At 37.7% G+C, this 24,676-nt stretch overlaps 2 protein-coding genes across 6 annotated transcripts in view; one reads left to right on the forward strand and one right to left on the reverse strand.

The window, feature by feature from the left end:
- Positions 1-19,871, forward strand: LOC131135016 (porphobilinogen deaminase-like). Of its 2 annotated transcripts, none has more exons than XM_058080806.1 (14): positions 1-197; positions 2,211-2,264; positions 3,147-3,219; positions 4,153-4,202; positions 4,276-4,331; positions 4,561-4,638; positions 12,641-12,718; positions 12,792-12,867; positions 13,598-13,711; positions 13,798-13,836; positions 13,908-14,027; positions 14,113-14,166; positions 14,261-14,347; positions 15,419-16,753. In XM_058080806.1, exons 1-14 carry the CDS (start codon positions 174-176, stop codon positions 15,590-15,592), a joined length of 1,077 nt encoding a protein of 358 aa, XP_057936789.1. In that variant the 5' UTR covers positions 1-173; the 3' UTR covers positions 15,593-16,753. The 2 variants fall into 2 exon arrangements, with proteins under 2 accessions (XP_057936789.1, XP_057936788.1); XM_058080805.1 differs by lacking the exon at positions 1-197 and adding an exon at positions 230-2,096 and having other exon boundaries at positions 15,419-19,871.
- The window catches only part of gkup (glucuronokinase with putative uridyl pyrophosphorylase), a 21,629-nt gene continuing 9,212 nt past the window's right edge, over positions 12,260-24,676 (reverse strand). Inside the window, exons 16-24 of one of the 4 annotated variants that reach the window (XM_058080799.1) lie at positions 23,563-23,655; positions 22,888-22,948; positions 22,707-22,820; positions 22,529-22,586; positions 21,675-21,743; positions 21,492-21,555; positions 21,331-21,402; positions 20,304-20,414; positions 12,260-20,233 (exon numbers count right to left, since the gene is read on the reverse strand). In XM_058080799.1, coding sequence (XP_057936782.1) covers positions 20,304-20,414; positions 21,331-21,402; positions 21,492-21,555; positions 21,675-21,743; positions 22,529-22,586; positions 22,707-22,820; positions 22,888-22,948; positions 23,563-23,655 — 642 coding nt within the window. In that variant the 3' untranslated portion in view covers positions 12,260-20,233. Of the gene's footprint in view, positions 20,415-21,330; positions 21,403-21,491; positions 21,556-21,674; positions 21,744-22,528; positions 22,587-22,706; positions 22,821-22,887; positions 22,949-23,562; positions 23,656-24,676 lie in introns of all 4 variants that reach the window. The other 3 variants (XM_058080800.1, XR_009131515.1, XM_058080801.1) reach the window with 3 other exon arrangements.

A 24,676-nucleotide genomic window follows, 5' to 3' on the forward strand; every position in this document is an offset into this window, starting at 1 on the left:
CGGAAATGACTTCGAGGCGGGTCTGATGACGTCATCGATTCAGCGGTCATTCGGAGCAGTGGAAGATGTGCGCCGGTAGAATTGTCAAGGTTTTCCTGTACTAATTGCCTCAGTGGAAATCTAAACGCGTCGTAAGTTAGCATAAAACCAGGGTAGTGAACTAAGATACAATCATGTCGGAGGAGGGGCTCTCTCCGGTAAGTTAACTAGTGTTTTTCCACCATGTGCGGATCACATTCATGGCTGACTGTGGGCGGGCCAAGCACCATTGCGGTCAAGGGTGTTTTTGGCATTGGCTAATAGTCACGTCTGTCATGGTAATCAAGCGCACGATTGGACCTCTAAGAATGTGAGGGGCGGTCGATGTAAGCAAGAGCTGAAGTAGTGAAGGGTTTGAAATTAATATTACTTTCTGTTTTAAACTGTAGCTGTACAATAATATTTATTACATATAATATCAAATGATAGTTATGTCGAGGTAAGCATGGGAGCAAACAAGAGATGTGGCATGATGTAACGCTGTTGAATGGTTTGGAGTTGTGGTCAAACGTCCAGTGTACAGGACGTTTTTTCAACATACAGCATTGAAGCTGTTGCTATTTCTATACTGTATGTAACGTTGGAGATTTTCCAGTTATTTTTTGTAATCTGTAGAAGTAATTATATACATGTAAGTATTAGTGATTCCCACAGTTCTGCAATTTGTCTGTGGACTACCTAGCATACCTTGCAGGCACTGTGTAAATGGAAGTTAAAGTGACGTGTTTGTTGTTAGCACTTAGTTGTTGTTACCCACATAGAATGGTAGTTCTTTGTTGCTGTACTGTTTATTTTATGGTAATAGGCTGATATTCAAAGTTGCAATATCAGAATTGTATTTTAATGCTTTTATTTTGTTAAAAATAAGAAGTTTATTTTGACACCAGAAGCTGCTTTCCGGTGTTTTTCCTGAATTTACGTGCAAACGCATCAAAAATACACTTGAAGTTTATCTTTTGAGTTTTTTAAGATGCAACGATCAGTCACATGTGAGACGCACGTATGCATTTTAACCCAGACTGATTAAAATAGAAGCATTTTGAAAGTATATGACGTGCTGCTACACCCGCACAAAGTTACGTTATGTTTGTGATTAAGCTAGTTAGGTCAAAAAAACTTTAAAACAATTATAATTTAGAAATTAGATCACATGTTAGTGTCAATCAAGAGGGTTGCAACTAATGATAATTTTTTAAATTTGATTTAATCTGAATCTTTTGGTTTTGACTGATTGAGTTAGACTTTTGACTGACCAATTTAATATGCACCAAACAAAAAGTCAGTGGTTTGGTCAGCAACATGTCTAAAATGTTGATTACTCATAGTACTGATTACTCATATCAACTCAAGTTGATATATGTGAATATCTTTTTTTGCCTAAAACACAAACATAATACGCCTGCTCTCGTGGATGACAAAGGAAATACAAATATTGATGTTTAACATCAAAATCACATCTGTTTCATCATTGGATTCCACTTTCCCTAATATCTTTTCTTCATGGCTGCAATGTCCTGGTGGAATTCCCTGTGATCATGAACTGTTTGCTTGTAGACTGATAAACTACTGTTTTTGCCTTATTTTACATAAATGTCATATTTTGACCTAATACTGTACCTCGGAAACGATAGCCAATCTGCACTTTTGCAATACTTTTTCTTTATTAGTGACCTAAATCAATAAAAAAATAATTTAACTTGTAGACCAGTTTTATTGGTAGCCATATAACTTGCATTTCATTGATTAAGCATTAAAAATGAAGGTGTCTATAGATGATGCATGAAAAAGTTTGACCACACCTTATGCGTGACCGCTCCCTGCTTCTTATAACGGACTCAGCCGACTTGTACTTATCTTTTGGCACCAGAGATCTATTAGGGAGGAGGTTCTGAAGAAGGAGGGTTTGTCTTTTGTTATTTTTTCCAAAGACAACTGCTGAGTATCTTGGGGCTGTATGAACTAAGCACAGATCCATACCGCAATACAGCAGGCAGAGGCAGTCGTTTGGACAGTGCGCGTGCAGAATTATGGAGCAAGGACAGTACAAGTACATCAGGGTGAGGTCAGATAATGGTTTTGTGATGCCGGGTCAAGGATGCTGGAAGTCATCGGTTGACAAAAGACTTGAAAAGAAATGAGACATCTTTAACCTGTCTTTCTTGTTCTTGCAGAACGAGGATGGAAAAGTTAGCAGAGTCATCCGCATCGGGACCCGCAAGAGTGAGGTATAGCAGCGCATGAATTCAGTTGTTGCTTTAGCCTTGTTGTTTTAGACTCAACAGAGCTATTTGTACAACCGTGTCAGCATATCCATTCATTGCCATTGTTGTTGATCATCAGACAAATATTTATACTAATTGAAGGTCACATTGTTATGGCTGCCTTCATAGAGCCGCTTAACTGTCAATATAGTATATTCATGTAAATATGAATATAACCTCATCATATGGTAATGGTTTAATTTATTTTGAGCATGCATACAAATTACATTGCAATACATCAATTAGTGCAATTCACAGTCCAGAAAGGAGTAGGAAGAAGCAAAGTATATAATAAACAAATATATAATCATAACCGATGAAAATGTTAATAGTTGACAGAAACATAGTTGGATGCTGAATGAGTACAGACAAGAAATGAAGAGTAAATGTAGTAGTGGTTAAACAGAACATTGTATGTACACAGTGGATCAACATGAACTGCTTGTACTACTCATTTTAGTACATTGTTTGACTTCTTTACCGTGTTTTAAGTTTTTTTCCCAAAGGCTGTATTTCTCCTGTCTTGTTAAGAAGAATTGTATTATGTTTTTTGTAGCAGGTTCTTGTTTGCTTTATGCATAATTTTAGCTGTTTGACATTTTAATAATTGTGATTTGATTGAACAGTTTTGGTCCCAGTATTGACCCCTGGGGTACACCGTGCAATATATTTAAGCTCAGGGCATTATAGACACACATTCTTCCCAGGCTATCATGGGACATATAAAATGTTGTGGTGGGCCACATTTGGACTCTGGGCCTTGAGGTTTGACACATGTGCTTTATGTGCTTTTGTTTTGCACAAAACCGTGGAACTAAATGAAACATTGTTGTGATCTTCTTGTAGTTGGCTCGCATTCAGACTGCCAGTGTTGCTGACAAACTTAAAGAGCTGTACCCTGATATCATTTTGGAAATTGGTAAGAAATATAAGTCCATTTCATTGTTATTTCTACCCCCGCACACACACAAACACACACATTCTCCTTGGATTTTGTCTCAACATTTGCAATAAAAAGAACTGTTGTAATTATTAGATTAGATTCAGCTCCAGAACATTCTTCTCTCTTCAGGTGCCATTTTTCACTCACGACACAATCCAGTGTTAAGCCCTTATTACCACTTATTAAACACATTCATAGTATAATATATAGGTACTTGCGATGAACCATGAACAGATGGAATCTTGTGTCACACTTTCGCCAGTCACATCATACAGTATGGTGCGTTCAAGGACTGCCAAACAAAGTTCAAAATATCAATGGTTGATGAAAAGATATGGTCAGTGAAGCATAAAGCCATAAACATGTAAACATTATGGGATTTTAACAGGGCTACATGAAAGTTTTAAATTTTTTTATCATGTATTCATTAAAATAAAATAAAATAAAATAATTAATATATAATATAAAATAAAATATTTTGGTGTTTTTGCAGCACAACACGTAATGAGTACATTACATTGCCATTACCACCCTCTTTTCATACACAAAGCAACCACAGTAGCCATCCGGCCCCCCACTCTCAGCTCATTTGTGCATTACTGTCAACTACTGGGCTGAAGCAGAGGTTTGTCAGCAACAAAACATATTCAGTAATCGCGGGTTGCACATGCGTTGAGTTATATGAAAAATTCAGTCGCAAATGTCTCACATTTTAGTAGGAAAATGCCACCATTTTGTTGCAGTCTGGAGCCCTTAATACATTGCAAACATGGTGACTTCCATCCATCTTATATACACTACAGTCCTGGGTGTGCTGGAGTCTGGGTACACCCTGGACTCGATGGACTCGTACCACGATGAGATGACAAGCCAATTTGTTTCTAATTTGTGCCCTCTTCCGTCTTTCAGTTGCCATGTCGACAACTGGAGATAAAATACTTGACACAGCTTTATCGAAGGTAAGGCTTATCTTCATCTTATAATCTTATAATGACGATGAAACCAAAAGATCTATGTTTTTCTTCAATAAAGATTGGAGAGAAGAGTTTGTTCACCAAAGAGTTGGAGACTGCTCTGGAGAAGAATATGTAAGTAACTGTGGCTAGGGCAACTGGAAACGTGCATGTTTATAGTTCTTTACATACTGAGAGTAAGACTAAATGAATGGAAAACACAGACTTACAAGTTTTTCACTTCTGCCATAGCTTCAGATGGAGCAGAGGTCTTTTAAGGGTGTTAAGCCCATTATAAATGATTGTATTGTACCACGATGAAGTGGAACACGTCGACATGACTGCGTTTCTCTGTGTCCCACAGGGTGGACCTGGTTGTCCATTCACTGAAGGACCTTCCCACCACATTGCCTGTGGGATTCACCATTGCAGCTGTGCTCAAGTGAGTCATACCTCTGTGAATGATGCAGTGTGTATCACTATGGCACCGTATTTTATACATGTATGTATATGTATGTACATACATACATACATACATACATACATACAGTAACACATACATACACACAATAACATACATGTGAGGTTTTCCCTGTTGTTTTGACCATAAAAGTGCATTAGAAGCAAGTTGAAAAAAAAAAACAGAAAAAAACAACATACTAACCCCTTACATTTTTTTTCAAAAATCACCAAATTCAAAGACTGGCATTTTATGCTGTTTTTCGGTACTTCTGGGACTCCTGTTGAGTGTGTGTGAGGTTTCCCCTGTTTTTTGACCAGAAAGGTGCATAAAAGAAAAGTTGAAAAAAAACAAAAAATCGACATACGTTTTTTGTCAAAAATCACGAAATTCAAACACTGGCATTTTATGCCATTTTTGGATGCTTCTGGGGTCCCTGTTGAGCGTGTGTGAGGTTTCCCGTGTATTTTTGACCATAAAAGTACATTAGAAGCAAGTTGAAAACAAAACAAAAAAACGACATTACCAACCCCTTACGTTTTTTGTCAAAAATCACGAAATTCAAACACTGGCATTTTATGCCATTTTTGGATGCTTCTGGGGTCCCTGTTGAGCGTGTGTGAGGTTTCCCGTGTATTTTTCACCATAAAAGTACATTAGAAGCAAGTTGAAAAAAACTAAAAAAACGACATACTAACCCCTTACGTTTTTTGTCAAAAATCACGAAATTCAAACACTGGCATTTTATGCCATTTTTGGATGCTTCTGGGGTCCCTGTTGAGCGTGTGTGAGGTTTCCCGTGTATTTTTGACCATAAAAGTACATTAGAAGCAAGTTGAAAAAAACAAAAAAAAACGACATACCCTTACGTTTTTTGTCAAAAATCACAAAATTCAAACACTGGCATTTTATACCATTTTTGGATGCTTCTGGGGTCCCTGTTGAGCGTGTGTGAGGTTTCCCGTGTATTTTTGACCATAAAAGTACATTAGAAGCAAGTTGAAAAAAACAAAAAAAAACGACATACCAACCCCTTACGTTTTTTGTCAAAAATCACGAAATTCAAACACTGGCATTTTATGCCATTTTTGGATGCTTCCCTGTTGAGCGTGTGTGAGGTTTCCCGTGTATTTTTGACCATAAAAGTACATTAGAAGCAAGTTGAAAAAAACAACATACTAACCCCTTAAGTTTTTTGTCAAAAATCATCGCCCTCAAAGTCTGGCATTTTATGCCGTTTTTGGATGCTTCTGGCGCCTCTGTTGAGTGTGTGTGAGGTTTCCCCTGTTTTTGTGACCAGAAAGGTGCATAAAAGAAAAGTTGGAAAAAAAAACAAAAACGACATACTAACCCCTTACGTTTTTTGTCAAAAATCACGAAATTCAAACAGTGGCATTTTATGCCATTTTTGGATGCTTCTGGGGTCCATGTTGAGCGTGTGTGAGGTTTCCCGTGTATTTTTGACCATAAAAGTACATTCGAAGCAAGTTGAAAAAAAACAAAAAAAAAAACGACATACCAACCCCTTACGTTTTTTGTCAAAAATCACGAAATTCAAACAGTGGCATTTTATGCCATTTTTGGATGCTTCTGGGGTCCCTGTTGAGCGTGTGTGAGGTTTCCCCTGTTTTTTGACCAGAAAGGTGCATAAGAGAAAAGTTGTAAAAAAAACAAAAAAAAAACGACATACTAACCCCTTACGTTTTTTGTCAAAAATCACGAAATTCAAACAGTGGCATTTTATGCCATTTTTGGATGCTTCTGGGGTCCCTGTTGAGCGTGTGTGAGGTTTCCCGTGTATTTTTGACCATAAAAGTACAATAGAAGCAAGTTGAGAAAAAACAAAAAAAACGACAAACTAACCCCTTACGTTTTTTGTCAAAAATCACGAAATTCAAACACTGGCATTTTATGCCATTTTTGGATGCTTCTGGGGTCCCTGTTGAGCGTGTGTGAGGTTTCCCCTGTTTTTTGACCAGAAAGGTGCATAAGAGAAAAGTTGTAAAAAAAAAAAAAAAAAACGACATACTAACCCTTTACGTTTTTTATCAAAAATCACGAAATTCAAACACTGGCATTTTATGCAATTTTTGGATGCTTCTGGGGTCCCTGTGGAGCGTGTGTGAGGTTTCCCGTGTATTTTTGACCATAAAAGTACATTAGAAGCAAGTTGAAAAAAAACAAAAAAAACGACATACTAACCCCTTACGTTTTTTGTAAAAAATCACGAAATTCAAACACTGGCATTTTATGCCAAAAAACGTAAGGGGTTACGTTGAGCGTGTGTGAGGTTTCCCCTGTTTTTTGACCAGAAAGGTGCATAAGAGAAAAGTTGTAAAAAAACAAAAAAAAAAACGACATACTAACCCCGTACGTTTTTTGTCAAAAATCACGAAATTCAAACACTGGCATTTTATGCCATTTTTGGATGCTTCTGGGGTCCCTGTTGAGCGTGTGTGAGGTTTCCCGTGTATTTTTGACCATAAAAGTAGATAAGAAGCAAGTTGAAAAATAACAAAAAAAACGACATACTAACCCCTTACGTTTTTTGTCAAAAATCATCGCCCTCAAAGTCTGGCATTTTATGCCGTTTTTGGATGCTTCTGGAGTCCCTGTTGAGCGTGTGTGAGGTTTCCCGTGTATTTTTGACCATAAAAGTACATTCGAAGCAAGTTGAAAAAAAACCAACATACCAACCCCTTACGTTTTTTGTCAAAAATCACGAAATTCAAACACTGACATTTTATGCCATTTTTGGATGCTTCTGGGGTCCCTGTTGAGCGTGTGTGAGGTTTCCCCTGTTTTTTGACCAGAAAGGTGCATAAGAGAAAAGTTGTAAAAAAACAAAAAAAAAACGACATACTAACCCCTTAAGTTTTTTGTCAAAAATCATCGCCCTCAAAGTCTGGCATTTTATGCCGTTTTTGGATGCTTCTGGCGCCTCTGTTGAGTGTGTGTGAGGTTTCCCCTGTTTTTGTGACCAGAAAGGTGCATAAAAGAAAAGTTGGAAAAAAAAACAAAAACGACATACTAACCCCTTACGTTTTTTGTCAAAAATCACGAAATTCAAACAGTGGCATTTTATGCCATTTTTGGATGCTTCTGGGGTCCATGTTGAGCGTGTGTGAGGTTTCCCGTGTATTTTTGACCATAAAAGTACATTCGAAGCAAGTTGAAAAAAAAACAAAAAAAAAACGACATACCAACCCCTTACGTTTTTTGTCAAAAATCACGAAATTCAAACAGTGGCATTTTATGCCATTTTTGGATGCTTCTGGGGTCCCTGTTGAGCGTGTGTGAGGTTTCCCCTGTTTTTTGACCAGAAAGGTGCATAAGAGAAAAGTTGTAAAAAAAACAAAAAAAAAACGACATACTAACCCCTTACGTTTTTTGTCAAAAATCACGAAATTCAAACAGTGGCATTTTATGCCATTTTTGGATGCTTCTGGGGTCCCTGTTGAGCGTGTGTGAGGTTTCCCGTGTATTTTTGACCATAAAAGTACATTCGAAGCAAGTTGAAAAAAAAACAAAAAAAAAACGACATACCAACCCCTTACGTTTTTTGTCAAAAATCACGAAATTCAAACAGTGGCATTTTATGCCATTTTTGGATGCTTCTGGGGTCCCTGTTGAGCGTGTGTGAGGTTTCCCCTGTTTTTTGACCAGAAAGGTGCATAAGAGAAAAGTTGTAAAAAAAACAAAAAAAAAACGACATACTAACCCCTTACGTTTTTTGTCAAAAATCACGAAATTCAAACAGTGGCATTTTATGCCATTTTTGGATGCTTCTGGGGTCCCTGTTGAGCGTGTGTGAGGTTTCCCGTGTATTTTTGACCATAAAAGTACAATAGAAGCAAGTTGAGAAAAAACAAAAAAAACGACAAACTAACCCCTTACGTTTTTTGTCAAAAATCACGAAATTCAAACACTGGCATTTTATGCCATTTTTGGATGCTTCTGGGGTCCCTGTTGAGCGTGTGTGAGGTTTCCCGTGTATTTTTGACCATAAAAGTACATTAAAAGTACATTAGAAGCAAGTTGAAAAAAACAAAAAAAAAAACGACATACTAACCCCTTACGTTTTTTGTCAAAAATCACGAAATTCAAACACTGGCATTTTATGCCATTTTTGGATGCTTCTGGGGTCCCTGTTGAGCGTGTGTGAGGTTTCCCCTGTTTTTTGACCAGAAAGGTGCATAAGAGAAAAGTTGTAAAAAAAAAAAAAAAAAACGACATACTAACCCCTTACGTTTTTTATCAAAAATCACGAAATTCAAACACTGGCATTTTATGCAATTTTTGGATGCTTCTGGGGTCCCTGTTGAGCGTGTGTGAGGTTTCCCGTGTATTTTTGACCATAAAAGTACATTAGAAGCAAGTTGAAAAAAAACAAAAAAAACGACATACTAACCCCTTACGTTTTTTGTAAAAAATCACGAAATTCAAACACTGGCATTTTATGCCAAAAAACGTAAGGGGTTACGTTGAGCGTGTGTGAGGTTTCCCCTGTTTTTTGACCAGAAAGGTGCATAAGAGAAAAGTTGTAAAAAAACAAAAAAAAACGACATACTAACCCCGTACGTTTTTTGTCAAAAATCACGAAATTCAAACACTGGCATTTTATGCCATTTTTGGATGCTTCTGGGGTCCCTGTTGAGCGTGTGTGAGGTTTCCCGTGTATTTTTGACCATAAAAGTAGATAAGAAGCAAGTTGAAAAATAACAAAAAAAACGACATACTAACCCCTTACGTTTTTTGTCAAAAATCATCGCCCTCAAAGTCTGGCATTTTATGCCGTTTTTGGATGCTTCTGGAGTCCCTGTTGAGCGTGTGTGAGGTTTCCCGTGTATTTTTGACCATAAGAGTACATTAGAAGCAAGTTGAAAAAAACAAAAAAAACGACATACTAACCCCTTACGTTTTTTGTCAAAAATCACGAAATTCAAACAGTGGCATTTTATGCCATTTTTGGATGCTTCTGGGGTCCCTGTTGAGCGTGTGTGAGGTTTCCCGTGTATTTTTGACCATAAAAGTACATTCGAAGCAAGTTGAAAAAAAACCAACATACCAACCCCTTACGTTTTTTGTCAAAAATCACGAAATTCAAACACTGACATTTTATGCCATTTTTGGATGCTTCTGGGGTCCCTGTTGAGCGTGTGTGAGGTTTCCCCTGTATTTTTTTGACCATAAAAGTACATTAGAAGCAAGTTGAAAAAAACAAAAAAAAAAACGACATACCAACCCCTTACGTTTTTTGTCAAAAATCACGAAATTCAAACACTGGCATTTTATGCCATTTTTGGATGCTTCTGGGGTCCCTGTTGAGCGTGTGTGATTTTTCCTGTGTATTTTTGACCATAAAAGTACATTAGAAGCAAGTTGAAAAAAACAAAAAAAAACGACATACTAACCCCTTACGTTTTTTGTCAAAAATGACGAAATTCAAACAGTGGCATTTTATGCCATTTTTGGATGCTTCTGGGGTCCCTGTTGAGCGTGTGTGAGGTTTCCCGTGTATTTTTGACCATAAAAGTACATTCGAAGCAAGTTGAAAAAAAAACAAAAAAAAAACGACATACCAACCCCTTACGTTTTTTGTCAAAAATCACGAAATTCAAACAGTGGCATTTTATGCCATTTTTGGATGCTTCTGGGGTCCCTGTTGAGCGTGTGTGAGGTTTCCCCTGTTTTTTGACCAGAAAGGTGCATAAGAGAAAAGTTGTAAAAAAAACGACATACTAACCCCTTACGTTTTTTGTCAAAAATCACGAAATTCAAACAGTGGCATTTTATGCCATTTTTGGATGCTTCTGGGGTCCCTGTTGAGCGTGTGTGAGGTTTCCCGTGTATTTTTGACCATAAAAGTACAATAGAAGCAAGTTGAGAAAAAACAAAAAAAACGACAAACTAACCCCTTACGTTTTTTGTCAAAAATCACGAAATTCAAACACTGGCATTTTATGCCATTTTTGGATGCTTCTGGGGTCCCTGTTGAGCGTGTGTGAGGTTTCCCGTGTATTTTTGACCATAAAAGTACATTAAAAGTACATTAGAAGCAAGTTGAAAAAAACAAAAAAAAAAACGACATACTAACCCCTTACGTTTTTTGTCAAAAATCACGAAATTCAAACACTGGCATTTTATGCCATTTTTGGATGCTTCTGGGGTCCCTGTTGAGCGTGTGTGAGGTTTCCCCTGTTTTTTGACCAGAAAGGTGCATAAGAGAAAAGTTGTAAAAAAAAAAAAAAAAAACGACATACTAACCCCTTACGTTTTTTATCAAAAATCACGAAATTCAAACACTGGCATTTTATGCAATTTTTGGATGCTTCTGGGGTCCCTGTTGAGCGTGTGTGAGGTTTCCCGTGTATTTTTGACCATAAAAGTACATTAGAAGCAAGTTGAAAAAAAACAAAAAAAACGACATACTAACCCCTTACGTTTTTTGTAAAAAATCACGAAATTCAAACACTGGCATTTTATGCCAAAAAACGTAAGGGGTTACGTTGAGCGTGTGTGAGGTTTCCCCTGTTTTTTGACCAGAAAGGTGCATAAGAGAAAAGTTGTAAAAAAACAAAAAAAAACGACATACTAACCCCGTACGTTTTTTGTCAAAAATCACGAAATTCAAACACTGGCATTTTATGCCATTTTTGGATGCTTCTGGGGTCCCTGTTGAGCGTGTGTGAGGTTTCCCGTGTATTTTTGACCATAAAAGTAGATAAGAAGCAAGTTGAAAAATAACAAAAAAAACGACATACTAACCCCTTACGTTTTTTGTCAAAAATCATCGCCCTCAAAGTCTGGCATTTTATGCCGTTTTTGGATGCTTCTGGAGTCCCTGTTGAGCGTGTGTGAGGTTTCCCGTGTATTTTTGACCATAAGAGTACATTAGAAGCAAGTTGAAAAAAACAAAAAAAACGACATACTAACCCCTTACGTTTTTTGTCAAAAATCACGAAATTCAAACAGTGGCATTTTATGCCATTTTTGGATGCTTCTGGGGTCCCTGTTGAGCGTGTGTGAGGTTTCCCGTGTATTTTTGACCATAAAAGTACATTCGAAGCAAGTTGAAAAAAAACCAACATACCAACCCCTTACGTTTTTTGTCAAAAATCACGAAATTCAAACACTGACATTTTATGCCATTTTTGGATGCTTCTGGGGTCCCTGTTGAGCGTGTGTGAGGTTTCCCCTGTATTTTTTTGACCATAAAAGTACATTAGAAGCAAGTTGAAAAAAACAAAAAAAAAAACGACATACCAACCCCTTACGTTTTTTGTCAAAAATCACGAAATTCAAACACTGGCATTTTATGCCATTTTTGGATGCTTCTGGGGTCCCTGTTGAGCGTGTGTGATTTTTCCTGTGTATTTTTGACCATAAAAGTACATTAGAAGCAAGTTGAAAAAAACAAAAAAAAACGACATACTAACCCCTTACGTTTTTTGTCAAAAATGACGAAATTCAAACAGTGGCATTTTATGCCATTTTTGGATGCTTCTGGGGTCCCTGTTGAGCGTGTGTGAGGTTTCCCGTGTATTTTTTTGACCATAAAAGTACATTAGAAGCAAGTTGAAAAAAACAAACAAAAAAACGACATACTAACCCATTTTTGTCAAAAATCATCGCCGTCAAAGTCTGGCATTTTATGCCGTTTTTGGATGCTTCTGGGGCCTCTGTTGAGTGTGTGTGAGGTTTCCCCTGTTTTTTTTTTACCACTGTATGTATGTATGTGTGTGTGTGTGTATATGTGTATATATATATATATATATATATGTGTGTGTGTGGATATGTATGTATGTTGTTTTGGCCCCCTATTTAGTTATACATTAAATTAATGAATTCAACTTGTTCTTAAAGGTCAAGAATGCCAGTTAGCAATGATAAGCCCGAGAAAAGAACAATCTTACATTCACTGCCATATTTTTGGTCAATTCTTAAGTTATCCAACTTTCACGTTTTCTTTGCGGTCTTCTAGGAGAGAGAACCCTCATGACGCAGTGGTGCTGCATCCAAAACATGCAGGGAAAACCTTGGAGTCTCTCCCAGTAAACAGGTATGATCTATTATGTGTGCACGAGTACCACTTCCGTATTAAAAAGCCAACTTAATGCTGTGTGTTGATACAGTGTTATTGGAACCAGTTCACTGCGTCGTGCTGCTCAGTTGAAGAAGAGATTCCCTCATCTGGAGTTTAAAGATATTGTATCCTTTTTGGAGACAAAGAACGTTTATTAAAACTCTTTCAGAACAGGATCATATTGACAGACATCACCATTAAGATTAAGATTAAGATTAAGATATGCCTTTATTCGTCCCTCAGTGGGGAAATTTGTATTGCACAGCAGCAAGAGTACAGAGTCAGTTAAGCTATTATAGTATTATTATTATATTAGTACAATTATTCTCCATAACATGTATTTCATTCATTCATTTTCTACCTCACAAGGGCCGCGGGGGGTGCTGGAGCCTAATCCCAGCTGTCTTCGGGCGAGAGGCGGGGTACACCCTGGACTGGTGGCCAGCCAATCACAGGGCACATACAGACAAACAACCATTCACACTCACATTCATACCTATGGACAATTTGGAGTCGCCAATTAACCTAGCATGTTTTTGGAATGGGGGAGGACCCACACATGCAAACTCCACACAGAGATGCCCGAGGGTGGAATTGAACCCTGGTCTCCTAGCTGTGAGGCCTGTGCGCTAACCACTCGACCGCCGTGCATATTTTTTATTACTTTTTTTGAATGTTTGGAAGAGATGAATTGAACTTACACCATTTCCTATAGGAAAATTAGCTTTGTTTTTGTCTGTTTTGGGACAAAAAAGTCAATATGTCAGACATTTTGTATCAGATGTGATTGAAATTGTGCGACGGTATGAGCAGTTGTTGTTTTGGAAGCGTTCTTTCCTGAGTGTTCATCTCCAGCGTGGAAACTTAAACACACGGCTGAAGAAGCTGGATGAGAAGGAGGACTTTGTTGCCATCATTCTTGCTGCCGCAGGCCTCAAAAGGATGGGTTGGGAGAACCGGATCAGCCAGGTTCCATTTTTTTGTTCAATGACAGGAAGTCCAGTGTCTGTCTGTTTGGCTGACTTCTCATCTTCAGTGTGTTCTTCCTCTGCTAGATCCTGGAGCCGGAAGACTGCATGTATGCTGTCGGACAGGTAGAAACAGGTTACTGTGTTCATAAACGATGTGTATGTCGGTGTGTTGGACTAATATGTGTTAACGTCAGGGCGCTCTGGCGGTGGAGATTCGAGCAAGCGATGTTGACATCCTGGAGATGCTGTCTGTGCTAAACGACGGTGACACCGTGCTACGTTGCATAGCCGAGAGAGCCTTCCTCAGGCATTTGGTACACAGCAACACAATGATGAATTGTGCATGCAACAGGCATGCATCCAATCTCTCTGTTCACCGGGAGGGGGTGTCATTTGCAGGAGGGGGGCTGCAGTGTTCCTGTGGCTGTGCACACAGAGGTCAAAGACTCTCAGGTGAGATCACGTCCTGTCGTCTTTGTACAAATAAAGAAAAATAACACCTTTTCATCCAAATTTAATCTAATCTTTTCTTCTCCTACATCCACAGCTCTACTTGACAGGTGCCGTGTTTAGTCTGGATGGGTCGGAGAGTCTGAAGGACACCATGCAGACTAGCATCCCCGTCAATGACAAGGTAAGACACCCTGGCTGGTCGCCCGACTTGTATATCAATACTTATACATAACATTTAACATGTTTTTTATTCTGAATTTATGATGGTGATGTCACAACTTATTGATTAGTTAACATTAATAGTTTTGGTGAACTTGGTTACCCTTAACTTACTTTGTGTGGAAATATGGGGTAATAACTATAAAAGCAATCTTCACTGGCTAAATATACTGCAAAAAAGGTCAGTAAGGATAATTCATCATGCCGCCTGCAGAGAACATACTAACTCCTTATTTCTAAAATCACAAATACTTAAACTTAATCTTCAAACAGCTAAAATACAAGCTAAATACAAGGATGAAGAGTCTTGAACCAGTCATGATGTGCTATATATATCACTATATTGACACTTACTATGGTACACATTATGTCATTGGATGGTCATATCACCTCGTACTTTGGTACGGGACAAAAAATGTAAAAAGAAAATAATTTAAAAAAAATGTAATTAAAATTTTTAAAAAAATAATAATTTAAAAAAAAACTATATGCGGAAAGCAGGAAGTGAACAAATGAAACAGTTACTGATTGTCAGTAACAGTTCACAGTTCCACATGTCCAAAAGGAGTAGGAAGAAGCAAAGCTTATTAAATCCTACCCCTCCATCTGGTACTTTTACAATCAGTAACTGTTACATTTGTTCACTTCCTGCTTTCCTAATATAGTTTGTTTGTTTTTTTTTATCACGTACCGAAGTACAAGGTGATATGACCATAAAATGACATATTGACAACTATATATATAGTGGCAATATAGTGACAAGGTAAAAATGTACTTATAATGGACAGTTGTGTAACCAAGTCACCGCGATAAACAAGGGATTACTGTATGACCGATTTAGGGTGACCGAGTTGTGTTTTCAGAGAAATTTTACCAAAAATCCAATCACTAATTCACGCTGAATCATGAATGTGCAGGGTGCAGTCAAACAAAAAAATGTCACTATTATGTTTCCAACTAAAAAAATTTGGGTTATTCCGCATGTTGCACTGCTTATACCTTTCATGCCAACATCGTTGAACTTGTGTACCAGTGCCAAGAGGAGGTAGACGAGAAGGTCCAGCGAGTCGGCGTCACAGCCATCAAGGTCGGCAGTGAGTCTCAGGCCAACGCCGAGCGGCTGGGCGTGGACCTCGCGATCTTGCTGTTGAGCAAAGGAGCAAAGGAGATCCTGACGGTGGCCAGACAGCTTAATGACGCCAGATAATGCCCGGTCAGGGATGATGCAATCCACTTGACGACAATTAACAGTCTTTTGCAGCAACTCCGGGCTGCTCCTCATCACACTGAACCAGAAACAATCCAATAGTTGAAAATTTGTCAGAAAAAGTGTAGTTTTTTTATGTCGGAACTGTACTTTTGATGATATGCCAAAGAGTTTTTCCACATACATAATAATGACCACGTTCTGTCATGTTCACGTTCTGTAGTGTTTGCTGTTTAACTCGAGCTGAACTACAAACATTCACACTTTTAGCTGTTTTTTTTTTTTATTAAATATTAAGTTATCAAGAAAATGAATGTGAACAATGAGTCATTTTGCAATGTACTCATATGTATGTGTTGATTTTCATGAATTATTTCCTATGTGTATCCGTTCTTGGTTTACACAACAGCCGTCTGAGTTTATAAGTGCATGTCAGCTTGTGTTAGTTTTCCGCTCCGAGTTAACTTTGTACTGTGCTCTTACATTGATAAGTTATCATTCGCCTTAAGTGTCTTTTTTGTTTACACGTTTCTCAGCGTGGCTTTAATCACTATTAAAAGGAACAGAAGCAAATAATGGCGTATGCCTGTCTGATTTTTACTTTTTTTTTTTTTTAGGTCTATTAAAACACTTTGTGCAGATGATGTAATACAGTGATACCTCCAAGAGTTAATAGGCTACGCCTCAAAAGTCAAACAATGCTGCTACTGAGGGCTAACAACGGTTTGTTATACATTGCTAATGTATGGTAGTCCTTTTATCAGGGTCAATTCCATACCCTAAACCCTAATAAGTGACTTTCCCGTAGTCACGTTCATTATGTATAAATTGAATATATTCATAGTTACAGCATAGAAATTCCAACCTTTTAAATACATTAACATTAGAGCCCTCTAAAAATGAAATAACAACCCTATAGTTACCTTTATACTCATAATACACCAGGATCCCTCTGAACTTGTCTCCTACTACAACAATACCCTCTCCTGTCTCGATGAACTGGCCCCTAAAAAAAATCAAAATGGTCGCTTTTCTCCCATACTGCCCCCTGGTACACCCCTGTGCGCCATAATATGACGTCCCGTAAACGCCAGCTTGAGAAACTATACAAGAAATATGGCCTAACTGTTCATCTCCAAACTCATACAGATTTTTTTTTACAACAAAACATGCTAGGTTAATTGGCGACTCCAAATTGTCCATAGGTATGAATGTGAGTGTGAATGGTTGTTTGTGCCCTGTGATTGGCTGGTCACCAGTCCAGGGTGTACCTCGCCTCTTTGAGTACTCTGAAAAGCACTATACAAATAAAATGTATTATTATTATTATTATTATTATAAACCGTTGACTATTATACTACTATTTCAGCTATTATTACTATTTCAACTACACTTTTTTCCTCCAGGAGGAAAAGTTTACTGGTGAACTAGTTTTGAATCATTCACACTTCGGTACAATATAGCACTATAGATCATTTCATTCATTCATATTTCTGTTCATTTATTGAAAATTTAAAATCTTAGTACCCCTGTAATAACTTGGTAGCGGATTGATTGATTGAAGCTAACGTTAGTTCTGTAGTGTTTGCTGTTTAACTCGAGCTGAACTACAAACATTCACACTTTTAGCTGTTTTTTTTTTTATTAAATATTAAGTTATCAAGAAAATGAATGTGAACAATGAGTCATTTTGCAATGTACTCATATGTATGTGTTGATTTTCATGAATTATTTCCTATGTGTATCCGTTCTTGGTTTACACAACAGCCGTCTGAGTTTATAAGTGCATGTCAGCTTGTGTTAGTTTTCCGCTCCGAGTTAACTTTGTACTGTGCTCTTACATTGATAAGTTATCATTCGCCTTAAGTGTCTTTTTTGTTTACACGTTTCTCAGCGTGGCTTTAATCACTATTAAAAGGAACAGAAGCAAATAATGGCGTATGCCTGTCTGATTTTTACTTTTTTTTTTTTTTAGGTCTATTAAAACACTTTGTGCAGATGATGTAATACAGTGATACCTCCAAGAGTTAATAGGCTACGCCTCAAAAGTCAAACAATGCTGCTACTGAGGGCTAACAACGGTTTGTTATACATTGCTAATGTATGGTAGTCCTTTTATCAGGGTCAATTCCATACCCTAAACCCTAATAAGTGACTTTCCCGTAGTCACGTTCATTATGTATAAATTGAATATATTCATAGTTACAGCATAGAAATTCCAACCTTTTAAATACATTAACATTAGAGCCCTCTAAAAATGAAATAACAACCCTATAGTTACCTTTATACTCATAATACACCAGGATCCCTCTGAACTTGTCTCCTACTACAACAATACCCTCTCCTGTCTCGATGAACTGGCCCCTAAAAAAAATCAAAATGGTCGCTTTTCTCCCATACTGCCCCCTGGTACACCCCTGTGCGCCATAATATGACGTCCCGTAAACGCCAGCTTGAGAAACTATACAAGAAATATGGCCTAACTGTTCATCTCCAAACTCATACAGATTTTTTTTTACAACAAAACATGCTAGGTTAATTGGCGACTCCAAATTGTCCATAGGTATGAATGTGAGTGTGAATGGTTGTTTGTGCCCTGTGATTGGCTGGTCACCAGTCCAGGGTGTACCTCGCCTCTTTGAGTACTCTGAAAAGCACTATACAAATAAAATGTATTATTATTATTATTATTATTATAAACCGTTGACTATTATACTACTATTTCAGCTATTATTACTATTTCAACTACACTTTTTTCCTCCAGGAGGAAAAGTTTACTGGTGAACTAGTTTTGAATCATTCACACTTCGGTACAATATAGCACTATAGATCATTTCATTCATTCATATTTCTGTTCATTTATTGAAAATTTAAAATCTTAGTACCCCTGTAATAACTTGGTAGCGGATTGATTGATTGAAGCTAACGTTAGTTCTGTAGTGTTTGCTGTTTAACTCGAGCTGAACTACAAACATTCACACTTTTAGCTGTTTTTTTTTTTATTAAATATTAAGTTATCAAGAAAATGAATGTGAACAATGAGTCATTTTGCAATGTACTCATATGTATGTGTTGATTTTCATGAATTATTTCCTATGTGTATCCGTTCTTGGTTTACACAACAGCCGTCTGAGTTTATAAGTGCATGTCAGCTTGTGTTAGTTTTCCGCTCCGAGTTAACTTTGTACTGTGCTCTTACATTGATAAGTTATCATTCGCCTTAAGTGTCTTTTTTGTTTACACGTTTCTCAGCGTGGCTTTAATCACTATTAAAAGGAACAGAAGCAAATAATGGCGTATGCCTGTCTGATTTTTACTTTTTTTTTTTTTTAGGTCTATTAAAACACTTTGTGCAGATGATGTAATACAGTGATACCTCCAAGAGTTAATAGGCTACGCCTCAAAAGTCAAACAATGCTGCTACTGAGGGCTAACAACGGTTTGTTATACATTGCTAATGTATGGTAGTCCTTTTATCAGGGTCAATTCCATACCCTAAACCCTAATAAGTGACTTTCCCGTAGTCACGTTCATTATGTATAAATTGAATATATTCATAGTTACAGCATAGAAATTCCAACCTTTTAAATACATTAACATTAGAGCCCTCTAAAAATGAAATAACAACCCTATAGTTACCTTTATACTCATAATACACCAGGATCCCTCTGAACTTGTCTCCTACTACAACAATACCCTCTCCTGTCTCGATGAACTGGCCCCTAAAAAAAATCAAAATGGTCGCTTTTCTCCCATACTGCCCCCTGGTACACCCCTGTGCGCCATAATATGACGTCCCGTAAACGCCAGCTTGAGAAACTATACAAGAAATATGGCCTAACTGTTCATCTCCAAACTCATACAGATTTTTTTTTACAACAAAACATGCTAGGTTAATTGGCGACTCCAAATTGTCCATAGGTATGAATGTGAGTGTGAATGGTTGTTTGTGCCCTGTGATTGGCTGGTCACCAGTCCAGGGTGTACCTCGCCTCTTTGAGTACTCTGAAAAGCACTATACAAATAAAATGTATTATTATTATTATTATTATTATAAACCGTTGACTATTATACTACTATTTCAGCTATTATTACTATTTCAACTACACTTTTTTCCTCCAGGAGGAAAAGTTTACTGGTGAACTAGTTTTGAATCATTCACACTTCGGTACAATATAGCACTATAGATCATTTCATTCATTCATATTTCTGTTCATTTATTGAAAATTTAAAATCTTAGTACCCCTGTAATAACTTGGTAGCGGATTGATTGATTGAAGCTAACGTTAGTGGAGAGATGAATTACAACAATATGCGTTACACAAAATTGTTTATAAAATTTATGTACAAAATAAAGATTCTTCATATAAAAAACTATTATGATACAAAAATTATGGCATTTTTGCGATACAATTTATGGATAAAATAAAATAAAATGTCAAATTAGTTAAACAGCATAATCTTTCATTATTGATCTATCAGCTAAGTTTCAGAAAATGTGCTATTTATGGATTTGCAGTATTTAATCCTTATTGTCTCTAAGTATACACAAGTATTTTTTCCCCATTAATGAAGCAACTGGGAGTTGAGGATCTACAGCGGTGGTTCTCAACTGGTTTGACTTCGGGGGTCAAACATCACCTTTACAGGATCAAAATTAACATTAGTGTTTAGTACGAACGTGCAATGACTCGTGTTGGCCATGAGTAACCTAATTTGGGTCCGGGAGCGGTGTGACTCTACAGCGGACTGCTGATGGGTCGTATGGCGTGATGACACAGAAGACACAGCCAGCCTCCTGGAAAGCTTGCCTCATCTCCACCTGGTGGTCCAAACACAAGCTGCATCAGATGACAACACTTTGGAGATACTTTGTTATTGTATTTTTATCATATATTGTGTCTGTTATTCCGTTTGCTATGATTTTCTGATCTTCTTATCCTGAAAGTAAGTCCTCCACATGCTTATCACCTGATTCAAGTAGCCTTGGATGTCGAGGCGTGTGAGCCTATCCTGTATAACTATACTTAGAAAATGATAAAAACCTGCTTTGTGTTAAGATTTTTGGCTTTCTGGGACAAATTAGTTGGATTTATGTTACCGTATTTTCTGGACTATAAGTCGCACAAAGCAAAAAATGCACAATTAGGTCGAAAAAAAAAACATACATAAGTTGCACTGGAGTATAAGTCGCATTTTTTGTGGGTAATTTATTTTACAAACTACTCGACCAAAACAGACATTACGTTCTCTTGGAAGGCAAGTTCTAACAATAAAAGAATAGAGAACAATAAGATATGCTAACACAATGGTTATTCAGCTACACAAAAAATAAACATGAACAGAAAAGGTGTCCAGTGTTTATGTAACATAAACAGTTTTGTCATTTATAAGTCGCTCTGGAGTATAAGTCGCAGGAACAGCCAACCTATGAAAAAAAGTGCGACTTATAGTCCGGAAAATACGGTATTTGTTATGGGAAAAATTGGTTCAGTTAGCTTACGTTTTGGCTTAAGTCTTCACTAACCAAGGTTCTAAAATCGGCCTTTATGAAGAAAGCAAGGTTCGGTTTTCGATAATACTGACTCTTAATATCAACTACTCCTAAATGTAGACCCGTTTAAGACTGGATTTCATTAAGAAACCTGACTTATATAGTCTATAATGACATGCTTGTATTTATCCCTTAAACCCCTTGGCAAAGTCAGCTGCATGAGGCGATAGCAGGCTAGTCATACTAGTTTAGTTAGATCCAGACACAGTCCGACTACGGCCCCTCCACTTCCTGGTAACTTCACAGCTGATCCAAACTGCAGAGTAAACACGGATCATTAGAAGAAACACTCTTCAGAAGGTCCAGATGGAAAAGTGACCTAGTACTGAGACAGTGAGCACCTACTTGTTTTGCAAGCTCAACCATCTTGAGGTTGCCAGGACCAAGGCACTCATCAGAGTACACAGACCTGGAGACGTATCGTTTTAGCTGTTAAGTCTCAAAATTTGTGATTTCTTTTCCCCTTAATATCAATGTATGCTTTTCACATGCTTTTCACACAACAGATGCATAAATTAGACGGTTTACCTTCTTAGCTCAAAGTTTTGGTCCATTAGCTCTGCTAGACGCTTCCAGTCTTTGTCCGTTAGAGCCACCCTGAGAGAAACAACAAAAAAAATTCATTCATTCATTTTCTACCGCTTACCCTCACGAAGCTCGCGGGGGTGCTGGAGCCTATCCCAGCTGTCTTCAGGCAAGAGGCGGGGTACACCCTGGACAGGTGGCCAGCCAATCACAGGGCACAATTTGGAGTCGCCAATTAACCTAGCATGTTTTTGGAATGTGGGAGGAAATTGGAATACCCGGAGAAAACCCACGCATGAACGGGGAGAACATGCAAACTCCACACAGAGATGGCCGAAGGTGGAATTGAACTTGGGTCTCCTAGCTGTGAGGTCTGCGCGCTAAACACTAGAACGCCATGCAGCCCCCAAGAAAAAAAATGATTACATAAATTTTAAAAAATGATAAAATTAAACCAGATTAATCACCGTTCTAAATTAATTAATCATGATTAATCACCATGAGCAACCATGTCTGAAATATGCCATTTTCTTTACTGTATTTAATGGAGAGAAAGATAAATGAGGATTATATAATGTAGAAAATCTGAATTAAGAACTACATAGTGAGTGATCATGTTGTTCTTTATCATCCTGTTTATTTACACAAACACTATAGAGACAATTTTGTTAGTTAATCTCTCTCACACACACACACACACACACACACACACACACACACACACACACACACACACACACACACACACACATATATATATATATATATATTTAAAAACCATAATCAATCTATGAAAATTGTGCATAATGTAAATATCTTTACAAATAATGTTTCAATACACAATTATTCAAGCTAACCTGGCTTGATCAGTAAGGTGAGCAAAGGTCTCCATGGCTTCAACCACCAAAGGCTCCCCTGTTGCAAGACAATTAAATGATTTGAGCCCAAATAGGGAAAATAAAAGGGACAGTACTAATTATTCAAAAGCAATGTTGGAGATTAAAAAATAAAAATAAATAAATAAACGAAGTCTACCGTTGATCCAGCGCTGACGGACGTTGCTATGAATGCGGCCAGAGTCGCTGGGGTCACTCAAGTAGGCCAACCAGAACGGGGGCAAAGAACACATATCCATTGAGATGTAGTTACCTGAAAGTGTAAAGCACACACATGTAACGCTAATATAGTACTTATACGTATAGAGTGACGTCAATACCGTAACCCTGCTCTTCCATCAGCGTCTTGTTGAAATCCATGTAGATTAAACCTTCATAGACCTGCACATGAGGAGGCCACTAGTTAGTAGAGAGATTGTCCTTGATAAATCACTTGTTGTTGGGATATGAAATTTCAGTTAAATATATTAAAAAAAAAAAAAATTAAATAAAAATAAAAACCAACACTGTGACAAATAGAAGCAGAATGAAGGTTATAGGATTTACACAAAGTGTGCAATTATTATTTAAACAAAAGTAGTACAAATGTGGGCACCCTTGTTTTATTGATTTGAATACCTATATGACTCATTATTGGAAGACAAAATTAGTTAGGTAAACTCGCTGACCCTTGACCTACATACAAAATCATGAGAAAGGTGGCATTAAGTTGCATCTTCTCTGAAGAGTAGTACAAGTTCGCCTCAAAACAATTGTCATATGACCCGAGAGCAAAGATCGTTCAACATCATGGTCAAGGGGAAGGATACAAAAGCTTCCACTGTGAGGAGCAGAGTGAGGAAATGGGAAACCACAAGGCACAGTCCTAGTTAAGGTCCGATAAAAATCTCAGATCAGCAGAGTCCGAGGATGGTGAGAACAGTCAAACTCAACCCACAGACCAACTCCAAAGACCTACAACTTCCTGTGGACATGGTATTTATTGTGACACTAACCTGCACAACCCGGTCCTGGAGGCCTGCAGTAATGAAGAGTTCTTCACTTTCCACGCTGAGAATGAAGTTGGCTCGAACTGGCTTTGGCAGATCCTGGTATGCATGGTATGCAAACATTATTTTATCATATTTAATAATCACATCATTTGACTAACATGAGACTTTAAAGGCCATTCTTCAGAATTGGTGTCATTTGCATACCCAGGAAATAAAGTAGTGCATAAATTCATTGATTCATTTTCTACCACTTATCCTCACGAGGGTCGCGGGGGTGCTGGAGCCTATCCCAGCTGGCTTCGGGCGAGAGGCAGGGTGCATATTGGCTGGTCGCCAGCCAATCACAGGGCACATAGTATAGACAAACAACCATTCACACTCACATTCATACCTATGGACAATTTGGAGTCGCCAATTAACCTAGCATGTTTTTGGAATGTGGGAGGAAACCGGAGTACCGGGAGAAAACCCACACATGCACGGGGAGAACATGCAAACTCCACACAGAGATGGCCGAGGGTGGAATTGAACCCGGGTCTCCGAGCTGTGAGGTCTGCGTGCTAACCACTCAACCGCTGTGCTGCCCCCAAGAAAAAAATTATAAAATAAATTTTTAAAAATGATTTAAAAAAAATCAACCAGATTAATCACAGTTTTAACTTAATTAATCATGATTAATCACCAGGAGCAACTATGTCTGAAATATGCAATTTTCTTCAAAACACTTTGAATTGTGGAATTGAACCCGGGTCTCCTAGCTGTGAGGTCTGCACGCTAACCACCGTGCAGCCCCAAGTAGTGCATAAATGCACAATAAAATAAACTTTAAAATAAATTTTTTCATTACATCAAATGTCCTGCACATTGATCTGATTGCATATTTACATCGCCTACATTGCCAACCTCTGACCCAGAAGTCGTTTGCATGTTATATGCAACATATGGCCTGATTGGTGGATTCTACTCCTAATAAAATGCGTGTTTTCACACGGTTTGTGCCGCATTAATTTTGGTAAAATGGCATGGATTTAGTATAATGTTCTTAATATGTTCAGTAGGCTATGGTGCATATTATTTCTGTGTTACCTCCACAAAGCGATGGAGGTTATGTACAGTA

The sequence above is a fragment of the Doryrhamphus excisus genome, chromosome 8 (assembly GCF_030265055.1).
Source record: "Doryrhamphus excisus isolate RoL2022-K1 chromosome 8, RoL_Dexc_1.0, whole genome shotgun sequence".
Lineage (NCBI taxonomy): Eukaryota > Metazoa > Chordata > Actinopteri > Syngnathiformes > Syngnathidae > Doryrhamphus > Doryrhamphus excisus.